Source organism: Apostichopus japonicus, chromosome 8 (genome assembly GCF_037975245.1).
Source record: "Apostichopus japonicus isolate 1M-3 chromosome 8, ASM3797524v1, whole genome shotgun sequence".
Lineage (NCBI taxonomy): Eukaryota > Metazoa > Echinodermata > Holothuroidea > Aspidochirotida > Stichopodidae > Apostichopus > Apostichopus japonicus.
In genome coordinates, this window is record NC_092568.1 from 21,011,628 (window position 1) to 21,026,158 (window position 14,531).

At 35.3% G+C, this 14,531-nt stretch overlaps 1 protein-coding gene across 16 annotated transcripts in view; it reads right to left on the minus strand.

Moving 5' to 3' along the window:
* Positions 1–606: 606 nt before the first annotated feature.
* The window catches only part of LOC139971013 (SPARC-related modular calcium-binding protein 2-like), a 55,782-nt gene continuing 41,857 nt past the window's right edge, over positions 607–14,531 (minus strand). For 12 of the 16 annotated variants that reach the window (XM_071977145.1, XM_071977143.1, XM_071977151.1 and 9 more), the window contains 4 exons: positions 11,755–11,842; positions 9,760–10,001; positions 7,471–7,530; positions 1,092–4,238 (listed from right to left, as the gene is read on the minus strand). In XM_071977145.1, coding sequence (XP_071833246.1) covers positions 4,222–4,238; positions 7,471–7,530; positions 9,760–10,001; positions 11,755–11,842 — 407 coding nt within the window. In that variant the 3' untranslated portion in view covers positions 1,092–4,221. Of the gene's footprint in view, positions 4,239–7,470; positions 7,531–9,759; positions 10,002–11,754; positions 11,843–14,531 lie in introns of all 16 variants that reach the window. The other 4 variants (XM_071977144.1, XM_071977157.1, XM_071977146.1 and 1 more) reach the window with 3 other exon arrangements.

Sequence of the window (14,531 nt, forward strand, 5' to 3'; positions counted from 1 at the left end):
ACAGTTTAGTTTAGTTTTTATATTTGGAATTTTTATTTTTTATCTTGGACAAATTACTTGGCTCCGGACAAAGTGTTCTAAAGTTAGGCATTTGACGATCATCTCTGAAACACCAACAAACTCCAAGATGCTCTCCGATTTTTCCACTGCTCCCTCTCAACATACATCCTGCAGTTAACTAGCTCTCGATGTTTACATGATCCAGTCAACAGCAATATCACGTCCCTGGATATGTATAAATACACATATATATATATATATATATATATATATATATATATAGATATATATATAGATATATATATACGTATATATTGCTGTTGACTGGATCATGTTTCAAACCTCTGGATATACAATCAGCTTCCATAGCCTAGTGGTTAGGGTATCCGCATATAAAGCGGGAGACCATCGGTTCGAATCCCAGTGGAGGCTGGAAGTTTTTTTCAGTTCTGGATTTTCCAACTCACTAAGATTTCAATGATATAAACATATATATATATATATATATATATATATAAATCCTTATTACTTAGGCAGTTCATCAACAGTTCAAGGGTGGGGAACTGAAAAGCTACATCAAAAAACAGCCAGAAACAATATTTGCTGTCTTTCATAATTATTTTATTTGATGATATCTGACAAACAGGCAAAAAAACAAAACACAAACAGAAAGCATATCTATGATTCCACAGCTGTTCATCGTCATTAAAACATTTCCATCAAACATTAATGTAGACATTTACACTTGGCCATATGTAATACTGACATTTATATTACTTCTTAATACATATTAACCTAAAAAAGGTCTAGCACCCTCTGACACATGCCCATATCCCATTCTCCAAATTAGTCAACAACTCCCCTCCCCCCTACCAATATACAATATTAGAACATTAAATATTAAAAGTGACATAATTCAGGTATCTGTGACAAAGATGCAACAAACAGTCAATCATGAAGGTACTCAGATTGTTTTCATGTAAAACTTATCAGCTGTGCAATCTAGGAAGGATGCGACTATAATCTTTACTCTTATGTTCTAATCTAACACCTCACAATTGTCTGTAGCCATAGATTCACCAAAACAATAATAATAATAACTTGGATGCAGTAAACCAACCAATGACACTGTGGCTAGGCAGCTAACATTTGCAAATTCCTTTTATCCATTGGGGATGGGCACATAAGAGGCTACCTCCAGTAAGGTAAACAAAACATGTTATCTGGTATAATGTTGTATTGTATGATATCCCTTTGGGACCTCAGTGCTTCCCTATTTTTCCATCCCCTTCTTCCTAATCGTTCCCCTTACCCCCACCACCCCCCCCCCCCCCGCACCCAACCTCCTCTTTTTCCTCTGAAAAAACCTAGTTCTGGGTCTGACCAAGGGCAAAGATCTCAGGACAAATAAATTAACCTTTTTCATTTCTGTTACAAATTACAGATGCAAACACTCACACACACCTATCAGTATTATCCGACCAGAAATATACATTTTGCTGTTAGACAGTCTGATTCTTGAGACTTACGAAACATTGAAACCAAAAAAGAAAACAAATAAAAGTGCAGAGTTTCTCCTCGCCCCCCCCCCCCCTTCCAGGCAGTTTAACTGAAAAATTAACCAAACAAAACACTAAAAAAGAGTTGAAAAGGACGAAAGAAAATGAAAAAAAAAAGGGAGGAACGAAGCAGTTGAGATCATTTTAGTAAATAATTTGAAGAAAGAAAACCTATTTTTTTATAGCATCACATTCTATGTACATAGCTTTAAATCTTTTGTACATATAATTTTTCTTAAACAAAGCTTAGAAAATAAAATGACCGATTTATAAAAAAAACTACCTTTTTTCTTCAGCAGGGACTACTCGATTTGTTTTATCAATGGGTACCATTAAGGGTTTTCACATGTTAATACTACCCCTCTTGTGGGTAATAGTGAACATCTTTGTACATATGTTGTGAAGAAAAGCAATAGAAAATAAAAATGACTGGTTTAAAAAGTACTAATAATGTTTTTGTTCAGCAAGGAGCACCGAGAGAGTTTTAACAAATTAATGCTATGCTTTTCATATGAGCTTACATAACTAACATATTTTGCTCATTCGGTCCCCTAACTTTAATAACATGGATAAAACTAATTGATGTTATCAAAGACACCTTTCGAGATTACAAGATACAATTCTGACCAATTCTTTGAAGTTGACTCTTCAAATTTTTCCAACGGTACTCAAAGTTTGTACATATGGAAAAAGATTAAAAATGCAATATCTTTCTTAACCAAAAATTTCAATGCATTTAAATTGCATCTTGTCATGACGGACATTCTTAGAAATTACGGAGATTAAAAGTATCATTTTTGGAGTTTTCCCAGTAGTTTCCTTGCAGCACTGCCCTGGTCAAATCACTCTGTGTATCTCTTTACAAGTTAACTCATTTCCTTTCCAGTGATGATGTTTTCTCTGTAATGGGGATTCACAACCCACAAACAAGCTTTTAGTACCTACCTTGTGTAATCCCCTCAACCATTCATCATGTTTTAAGTCTATTGTATGAGCACATCATTGCTGTAAATTCTTTGAACATTTGTTGGTGGAAATACAGTTGAATTGAACTGAATTGAATTAAAGACACTGAACTCTGAGATGTGCATCATGTCTTCCCCTACTATTATTTTGTGATAAGTTAAAGATGACCTATTCAAAACAAAAATGATAGTAATAAGTTCATTAAAAAAAAAACATCAGTAAAAAAAAAAATGAAAGTAAAAAATTCAATGAAATAATAGGAATAAAAAACGAAGGCATGAAAATATGACTTGGTGTATATAAATACACTGGTTTGAACTTAAGATGTCGATTTAGATGACAAAACTTCAAGCAGCTGGGTTGTGTGTTTAATATCAAAGTCATATTCTTCTGAAAATTCATCATTTGACAGTTTAAGAGCTTAATTAACATGAAGTCACTCTCGCTGCTTAAGAGTGAAATTCAATCATATTTTGATACTTAAAGAGTCGATATCATGGGTATTCTTACAGAGTGAATTGTCACTCTTTGGAATCTGGGGTGTGAAATGCATTGGTTGCATCTTTCTAATACTAAAATCTGATGAGATCATAATAATATTTCCAACTAACCACCAGATTCTCTGACACTTTGCAGCATTTCTTGTAAGTGCAGATAGATACCAGACACATTTGAATAGGCTAAATTGCATCTCCTATCTATGCATACATCTAGGAGTAAAGTAAATCTTAATGCTTGATTGTTTGTTAGTTTGCGGATTTTTATTTCTTTAGTTTATAGCAAAAGAAAAGTCTGACTTTCTCAAGATTTTCAACATCTTTCATGTCACCGAATTTGCACCAAGAAAAAACAAAAAAGGAAGGTAGTTTGTGGACTCATCAGTAGCAAATTTGATGGCGAGATATGTAATGTAAAACAAAGAGGGGCGGCCTTGGGTGTACAGTGCAAAAGGGTTTACCACCTTTTGATGCATCCAACTGCTAGAAAGATGCCTGAAGCATCACTGAGATACATGAACCTTCAATTGGTTAATTATTAAATTCTCATTCTCATCAAATTGCTGACAATTTATATAGCAATCTCATTTCTTTTTGTTGACGTTGTTGTTATGTTGACTCTTGGTAAAATAAAGGTACAACTATGCCGTTAATTAAGCCAAACATTCAACACACATACTAGACAATATTTGGTGCCAACTTTGAGAGGCAAATTCACTCAATCAATTTTGTGTTTTGTTTTTCAATGCCGTTCAAGTCTAAAAACAAAAACGAACAGTCATAACCTGGACAAGGTAAATCTGGCAATTTACCCAATTTTACAAAAATTGTCATCCCTACACATAGACAAAGAAGAAAGAAAATATAAGCGCTCTTAAAAGATTCTTGTCAAATGTTAAAACCAAAAGTATTACAGAGAAACTGCTCTCTGATGACTTGCATTGGCATTCTTCATCATCTTCAGATGTAAAGCTTTTCAGTGGATCCTCAGAACAAAAGCACAACCCTTCTTTTAACTTCTCAAAGAATTACAAGTTGCTTTGGCAAAAGTCACCTGTTTTGTATCAGTCTGTGACAGAAGCTGCTTAGTTCTCTTGCATGTTAGGGGGAGAGGGGGGATGATGGGGCAGCTGAGGTGAGAAACACACTGCTTCAAGTCCATGCATTCTCCTCTTGGGGCATGTTCGGTGGATCCTTTTTTATGTCAAACGGTCGACTGCAAATGGAGAAAAACGAAAAGCACTTTACACAATTAGTCAGAGTGCATGGAATAAAACAAGAAAACAAAGATGTTAGTGGTTCTGAGGTCTTAACATATTCATAGTGTGGTAAGTCATACGTGGTAATATTCATGAACTAAAAACAAAATGTTAATTTGTCCACAATACCGTGAAATCTTCACTGGGTTGAATTATGTTAAGTTATATTAAAAGTCTCGGAATTGAGGAAAGTGCAAAACCCACGGAGTAGAAAATAAACCACATTATCGAGTCCATCTTCTGTTTAAGTAGGAGATTATATTTCAAAATGCACTCTTCCAATTGAAATACATAAACATTTATTTTATAAGTCAACAAAATCATGAAATGAGCTATGCCAGGAGTTTGACCAGTGTGTTTTACTTCATCATTCTGTGATTAATATGCGAATGCATTTTGTAATGAAAAACAAAACTAATAATGATAATAATTGTGAATATTGATAATGGTATCCGTCCAAAAACAAAAGGTTTGTGGCGCATTGAAACAACAGTGAGGAAAGGCACAGCCTGAACAGACAAAAAAATAAGACAAAGAAATAAGACAAAGAAATAAGACAAAGAAATAAGACAATGAAATATGACAACAAGAAGATGGAAGTCCGTTAGCAGTTGTTGTCAAGTTCTTGAAACAGATGAGTTTTCAGAGTAGATTTGAAGGACACAGGAGAAGGAAAGAGGGAAGGAAGGATTATAAATTCTCAGATGATGATTAAAATGTCCAATACCAGCTCTTGCAATATTAACCAAGTGTTGGCCAAAATCAATTGACGAAATAATTGTGACAAGGCCTGAGGAAGGTGAGCCAGGACACCCAGCTATGTCCTAATTCGGAATTATTATTTTATGCAGTACGTTTCACAAATCTGATCTTTTTGGGGGGAAAGATTCTTCCAAAAATTCTTAAAAGGTACATGTATCAGTGGGCTACTGCAAGAGATTGTTCCACAGGTTTTTAGTGCAAATCAAATTTTTCATGACAGGATTTATTGTTTATCTATTAGTTTGTCCCTTAATTTGCCACCAATTAAATTAACTAGCATACTGAAATTTAGGTTTGTAATTGTTTAATAGCTTGTTTTTAATTCACTTTCTCCCCTTGAAAATCACTCAAAACCATATTACAGTTTCGTAACCTCCTACAAAACAATGGCAACAGTTCTCTAACATTGGTTTCAAAAGTTTGGATTTTCACATGAGTGTGAGTTATACTGGGTATAGATAGAGGCCACACTGGCAAGGCCATCTACCATACCATAAATAAGGCAGGAACAACCTGTCAGGGTTTACAATATCGGCCCATAAAATGGGAGGTTTTGTTTAAAATACTCACAAATAACTGTTGACATTTATATCCACTAATATAGAATGACACATGATATGGGCTTATAGGGAGCATAGCTGACACCCCGGGCGCACCCATCTTATGGTCACACTTTATGGTCATTTAAAGAAAATGATCAGCAGATGAGATGAAAAAGAGGGAGGTGGTGAGATGAAACAAATGAATGGAATTTCAAAAGTTGTCTAATAAAAATGAAAATTGACATTGGGCTAGGTGAGTAGTGTGCATTTCCATACATGGCGAGCAATTTCTTGGAAAGTTAGGGTAAGGACCTATATTAATTTATATATATTAAGAAGATTTGGAGACATATATATTGTTTAAAGACCTCCTGGACCAGCCAGGACAGACTGTCTTTATGGATAAAAGATGTTTGGAATTTAGTAGTCAATGATGTTGACACATATATTGCAAAATACATAGAGCAGGGAAAGTCATGGGTCTTAATTGTGAACCTCCATGAGCAAGAACTAAAGAGAGAGAGAAAAAAAGGGGTGGGTGGAGTGAATACATTTCAAACAACCATTTATAGTATTTTTCATATTGGAATCTCTTTGCACTTTAGTTTTAGACAATTTAGAACACAACTTGATCATAAAAAATGAAAAATAAAGTTTTGTGGATCACACACAAAAAATTACAAGGTGCTAAGTCTCTCGAAGAACACCAAAGGGAATTTGTGGAAAATGAAAGAAAGGATTGCTATTGAAGTTACAGTTATTGATTGTGGTCATTCAACCATTAGTAAGTGATAGGACACTAAAATGATGTGAATATTATCGATGTTAGTTTGAACAGTTTGAACTTCAGATTTGCACACTCCTAATTCTCCATAGGCAAGGCCAGAAAATATTGCCCCCTTCTAAACGAATTCCCATTCCTAACCCTCTCCCCCCCCCCCACCCCCATAAAAAAACCTTTCCGTGGCCAATAGAGGATGGGAGGCAGCTTGCAACTTGTTACAACTATTACGTATAGTGAGTTCCTTTAATTATGATTCGAGAGCGACAGACATAAGATTTGAAGTAGAAATGAACAGCATGGGCAGGCCAGAGTTAATTTCTATTAGTTAGGTGAATGAGGCTTGTGCATTGTGCTGTTATAGAACGTCATCAACCATGGACTGTGCAAAAAACAAAACTTCACATTAAAAGTCCACTACATGTCCTACATGATAAATGTTCTATGTACTTTATATTTTTTAACATATGTTACTATAACTGACGTGTACATGCAGGTAACTACGAATGCCAAATTTAATTTTTGATGAGGTCACAAGAATCCTGTACGTCTGTCAGCGATTCACTTAACACATGCTTTATAGGTCAATTAATATTAAACCTCGTTTGTCATTTACTTTCTGATTCCTGTATCAGAGGAGGCTAAATTCTCTCCTTTGATTTATTTTGTTTTGAATTTTGGGTTTTTGGAGAAAGATGGGAGATGAATTAGAGAAACTTTCAGAGATAAGATAGATATATGGCAAGACTATGGATAATACTGAGTTAAAGTAGAAGCTGTAGCAGCCATATATATATATGTGCCTACATCTCATATCGACATCTGTATATATATATATATATATATGTCTATATATGTATATATATATATACATATATATATATAGATATGTATATACATATATATATATATGTATGTATATATATATATATTATATATATATATATATATATACATATATATACACACACATATATATATATATATTTATATATATATATATATATATTATATGTACATATACATAGATATAGATAGATAGGTACATATAAATATATATACACATAGTGGACTTTTTGAGTGAAAGAAACTCAAACTAGGTACAAGCGTTTTTACTGAATGGATTTCTTCCTCTGGGAGACGTTGCAGGGACAATGTTCATTGCTGAAAAAAGAAATGAAAAGCAAAATACAAGAACCAAAAAAAAAACAGGCGCAAATGAAGCCAAAGGGCAATATATTGTTTACTAGTGACTGGGATGGTAATTAAACAAAGCTTGTCACATCCAAACAGCGAAAATTCCCCTTATTGGCTACCTAGGTCAGAGACTTTTCCCGGTTTTTCTGTGTTATTGATGATGGATTAACAAAAATTGACTATCGTCGTTTTACTACCTTAGCTGACACATTCTTTGCGAAATGGTTGTAGTTCACTGTCCATGGCCTAAAGTAATCAATAAACTTGGACTTTAAGTAATCAATAAAACCTGGACTTTCGGCAGAGGTTTGAAGTGGTAAAGTGATGCAAAAAAACAAAAGAGAATGTGATCGATATTGAGACATTTATAGCTTTGGAAATAGAGCTCAATATTGGCAATGACTGAGGTAACCAGAAAAAGAGAAACATTAGGCGAATGAGTAATGAAAGAAGTTTTTTTTTTTTTTTTTTTTTGCCAATGAACATCCAGCTGCCACAAAATGCAGCATTATGGCCCCATTCTGCATTTGAACTTGATGGTCTAAAGAATCTTTTTATTTTGTTGGGTACTATGTATTAAATAATCGCACATCGTGGCGAGGTACCTTTTGCCCAAAATTTCGGCACATTTCGCAGAGGTTGTAGTGAATGAAAACTTCAAACAAAAACAGAACTGTTTGTGTACCGAAACATTAGAAAGACCCAAGCCCAGGCAAATGTTTAGATCTTAAAATGTGATATCGAGAGAAAAAATTATGTAGCCTAGATACACAGTGGACAGTTTAATTTTTCAGTCGCTGCATCTCTGCGAATGGGCCAAAACTTGAGGAGAAGAGTACTCCCTCCATCATGATTTTGTGATTATTCACTTCGTTATAGTACCAAACAAATTCGTAGTGTTAGAGATCAGTTAGTTTTTCTTATAATGGAATTCAAAATGGGGTTTTACAATGGCTTTTAGAGATCCATGCTGTGAAACGTTTCTTTGAAATGACGGATAAGGAAATGAAAAGCCACGCCAATGACACAATGAAACAGAGGGTATCTCAGCAAAAAATTGTCTGTTTTAAGTTTTTAACAAGGTTCACTTGATTCAGTACTTTTGGAAAAATTAAAATTATACATTCACGATGTCAGCGATGACTATTGATTAGACTATTGAGAGAAGATGCAAATCATATACATTCACATTTTTTCTTTTATACAAACATGATCACTACTCGATTTACGAGGAGAAATCACAGCGGTACAAATAAGAACAATCATGCAACATTTCTTTCAACAACCAAAGCGTAATGAGCTAATTGGTAAATATTCACTAGATGTACAGCATGCTGTGCATAATCAAAACAGTAGAGGATAACAGAGACAAAGGAATAGGAGCAGGGGTGGATGGGAAGGTGACACTTCTCTCACCTAACAATTAACAAGGGTGGCAACATTTGTTGTTGTTTTCATGATCGTTGTAATCGTCATCATCCCGATCATCACTCTCACCAGTCATGAAAGCACCATCACCATCACCACCATTATCATCAACATCACCATATCCACCAATCACATCACCACCAACAACACCATCATCACCATATCCACCAATCACATCACCACCAACAACACCATCATCACCATATCCACCAATCACATCACCACCAACAACACCATCATCACCATATCCACCAATCACATCACCACCAACAACACCATCATCACCATATCCACCAATCACATCACCACCAACAACACCATCATCACCATATCCACCAATCACATCACCACCAACAACACCATCATCACCATATCCACCAATCACATCACCAAAACCAACAAAACTTTCATCACCATATCCACATATCACATCATCATATCCACCAATACTATATCCACCAATCACATCACCATCTTCACCATATCCACCAATCACATCACCATCATCACCACATCCACCAATCACATCACCATCATCACCATATCCACCAATCTCATCACCACCACCATCATCACCATATCCACCAATCACATCATCACTACGTCATCCCCATATCCATCCATCAATCACATCACCACCACCATCATCACCATATCCACCAATCACATCACCACCACCATCATCACCATATCCACCAATCACATCACCTTCATCACCATATCCACCAATCAGATGATCCCCAGCATTGCATCATCCTGTCTCCTTACCTCCATCAACTTCAAAGCACTGCAGCCACTCCCTCTGTGATATCACGTCATCTTCGTTAGAGTCGCAGTACGCTAAAAAGTTCCTCTTGCACTTATTGTTGGCACGGACTGTCTTCACAAAATCTGAAAAGACGTCCAGTTCTGTAGTTTCCAGGATACCGTTCTGGTTGATGTCGACCTCGTTGAACTCCCACAGGACGGCGTGAATCACCTGCATACTCTCCTCAGTGGGTTGCCCTTGTCTGTAACAAGAAGAACAGGCATTATGGCATTATTAGGGTTGGAGGGAACTGGTGATAATAATGCATGACTGAAGGGGTTAACCAGGACTAAAGAGGACTATAAAGATTACTAATGAGAGTCTTACCACATGGAAAGAGGAGTACATACGATAGGTACACACACTTTTGATGATGGTGCGCATGATTATCATCCATAGGTACAAACATGTTAAAAATGTGCATATAGATATTCATATTCATATTTCAATTCAAACTCGGTGGTGGAGTACAAATACCATGATGAAGAAATACAGTATAAGACATTTCACATTATAATAGAAGGGAACATAACATGTATGAGAATACAGAAATGTACGTATATAAATATATTAATACATTATATAACTAAGTCACTGAAAGAAAGAAGACCAGGGAAGAAGCTTGACAAGCTTGGGTGACAGAAACTGGCACAAATAATGGCTGATGAGGGCATGATAGTTATAGCATGGACAGAGGAAGATAGGTAGGCACCCTTTAGATGATGGTGCACCCGTTTACGATCCATAGATACAAACATGTATAAAAAGTGCATACAGTTCAGTGTGATGAGAACTTTCCCTTTTTCATTCAATTATTAATCAAATTAGTCATGGGTGCAGTACAAAATGTGATAAGAAGTATAAACAGATTTCATATTATAATAGAAGAAAACATGAAATGTATGAGAATAAAGTTTCAGAAACCACTAAAATCCTGGTCACTGAGAGCACACTGTGTTGTCAATACCACGGGGAAAAAACGAGGACATAAGATAAGTAGACTATTTATGTTTTTGATCCATAGATACGATGAGGCCTTTTCTTTTGAAAATTATTAGTTTGCACAAACACATTCAGAAATATCTATTTATCGTGACTTGAAAATGTCGTTTTAATTTCATAGATAATGCCAATCACAAGTGTGATACACTTTTCTCTTATCGTCTCAAATACTTAATTAAACCTATAACAGATGTATGACTACTTGTAACACCATGAAGAAGCATTTATACAATACCCATTCATTAACTAGGCTCTGGTAGGGGTTTATTTGTACAGACTTTGTAAGTATTAAAACATCGTAGCATGAATATTGATTACAAAATGATATACTTTTTATAAGTTTCATACAAAAATCATGTACATATTAAAAATTTCTCATAATCAGCAACTTTTGAACCCAAACCTGCACATTACCCCCTAAATAGTGAAATAATTAGTTCAGACATTCAGAAGGTCAGGAAGGGATCGGCAAAAGTACATTTCTCTCTTCACTTGCAATTATCTTCACCACATGTTGTGATAAGAAATCAGAGCTCAATAAAAATAAATAGTACTGCACTTGCATGCATTGAGATCATTTCATAAAAGTTGTCAGCATTGCCCCCCAAAAATAGGCTAGAAAGTCTGGTAATGGTCACTACAACAAAAATTTTATTTACAACTCCACATGGCATTTTTTTTTTTCTTGACTGAGACATTTCATTGCCTGGTGGTATAATTCCAATCTCTGGAATAATTTGGAGGGGCTTTTCTTTTGTTTCTGGTGAGTATATTTCAAATAAAGCTCGAGTACAGGCAAGCTATAATAATGACTTGCATTTTGATGGTCTTTTTAATATGGCAGGGGTACCAAAACGTTACCAAATTCCAAAACTGCTAAAGATGGATGATCTAGCTACCTCACTATAAAACAACATATAAAATGTGGGAGAAGAGGTTCAGAAGGTTCTTACCTGTCAGACTGGGCGTTCCCTTCATTCAATGAATATATTGCATCGATCAATTTAGACAGGAACCTAGCTTTATTATTATCTGGACAATCTGCAAATGACATAAAAATGGAAAATGTGTGAACGAATGCATGAAAATACAACAGATATAAAGAAGAGGACGAAGATAGAGAGAGAGGGGGAGAGATTTAAGGGCGTTAAAGGGTGTGAAGACTCGCGCAAAAAGAAATGTCTAATGCCGGTAATCTGACCTAGTTTCGAATGAGGTGTAACAGAAGTGTTAGACACCACCATCGATCCCAGAAAATACACACACAGCTTGCTACCGTTGGAAATTAGACACCAGTGTACAGTCAGTACATACAGCTGCGGTCAATACCCACAGCAGAGTGTACACACGATACAGCGATGGACATCTCAGGTCAAGCTAAAGATAACAAGCTATCACGTTTCATTACTGTCTGCATTTTGAAGCGACATGAACAAAAAGTCACTTGCAAGCAACAGAAAGTTAACTTTTTCAGATGGCCGCACGCGGTTTAGGTGAGGCTTCAATGCCTTTAAACTGGTTGTTTACACTTTTAAGTATGTTCTATTCCTTGGCAGGATCACAGAGCAGCCTATCATCCTTTCAACATATTCAAACAATAGTCTACTCATAAAACTGTTACTGTCAACTGTTTACAATTACAGTTCAAAGGTAAACTGTATCTCAAGCATTTACTATCGATGAGGATGACATGGGGAAGGGGGAGGCTGAGGGGGGAGGGGATGGTGGTTAAGGAATAAACTATATCCTTGTAGTATTTCTTGCTTACTGATAGCAATCCACAGAAATGTCAAACCCTAACTCTAGTACCAATGTAAACTTAACATAACTGTTGTTTATAATAAAATAACAGGAAGCAAACCCATCCATCAAAATATCTACATGTCAAAATATGTTTGTCATCATGATCCTCACCCCCTTCCCCTCCACCTCCCCTCGATCCCATACAATGATTCAGAAAACTCTCTCTCACATTCAGATAGAAGACTTGCACAAGTCTACACTCAACATTGAATAGCAACTTATGTTTGGCTGTTGAAAGGTAATCAGTAATACTAAAACTGCTTAGGGTTTCCACCGGTACTTCCCCCCTCCGCCCCCCCCCCCCTCCAAAGAAAGTCTGACTCTCCTAGACAAATAAACATTTCAAGGAGGGAAAATTAATCTCCAAGAGGTGGCAGCAAATAAAGCTAGGCTTCTTGTAGGGTTTTTAACATCATTGAACCATTATTTTAACTTCTTTAACATATTTTTGGGTCAACAGTCAATACTAAATAACCTTTTAGTATTTCATTTTCATTACTTTACCCTCATATTTTCTTATTTTGTTTTCACCTTTACTCCTTCATAGAGGTGCAATGTTTGGGTTGGTTGTACTCAAAACATCAATGTTTATCATTCCATACTATCTATAAATGTCATGTTTATTTCCACAATACAAGAATATATGATCTCAGAGGTACAAAAGGGGAAACTATAAAATAAGAAATGATTTCACCTCAGGATAAGTTAAATTTGCTGTATGCTGTTATTCTGGGTATTCCTGGGAGTGAATGGGGGGGGGGGGGGGGAGTTGTGCACTACCACTGCAGAAAGATAAAAAAAAACCTAAAATTCATGTACCTAGTACCACAAGGCAATGAAAAAGTGACAAGAGTTTGAAAACTACACTATAATGTGAAGTCTGGCAATGTTGAGACTCTTCCTTGCCATGTATTAATCTTGCTGTATTTAGTCCTACAGAAGAGGATCACCTAGGCCGACACAAGCTGTGTGATAGGACCACCAAGCATCACACAGGAAGAAACAGCTTGAAATTAAATTATAGCCATCTGTGATGCCAACATCAGATAACCTGGCATAGTATTCCTTGCCTGTTATCACCCTATTTTTAGAACTTTCTGCAATGTTCCTTCTCTACACCCCCATAACCCTATATATATATATATATATATATATATATATATATATATATATATATATATATATATATATATATATATATATATATTAATATATATATATATATATATAAAAATATATATATATATACATATTCCGCTTGCTTATGAAATTATATCAATTACCGCTAACATGAGGTATACTATTAACATTTAAAGCATAACTAAGTGCATAAATGTAACTTTACATCTGTTTATATATTTCTAAGCATTATTTTAACTGCTCCCTCCACCTGCATTAAGATAACCATTCTCTCACTGCCCCACCTCCCTTGTTAATTTCCCTGGGGCATCTTTCACCTAGTATTTGAGCAATGAAGACACAAGCTACTCATTAGTAAGTTGGTTTAATACTCTCTAACAGTAAACAACAACTCAAAGAAAACAACAGTAGCTTTAAGAAGCACAATTTTGCCTCTTAAACTTAAAACTGTCAAAATGTATTTTCCAATCAAGAGTTTTTTTGAGTTTTGCATTCAAGTTAATTTAATTTATGTTAATTGTTTACAATGTCATTAACAATATAGTAAATAATACAGTACAATAACGAAGGGAGCAATGGATATCAATATGATAAAAACCTGTCAGAGTTGAACAGAATCATTAATTATACAAACACTTGAAAAACTGAGGAAAAATAAAATTCCAACAGAATGTCTTGAATTGATCAATATTCCAGGTATTAAAGCAGCCTTCCTTAGGTGACTTAATTAGTAATAAATTTCTGATTTTCATCAACCCTTCACATATATTCAATGTAATTCATTATC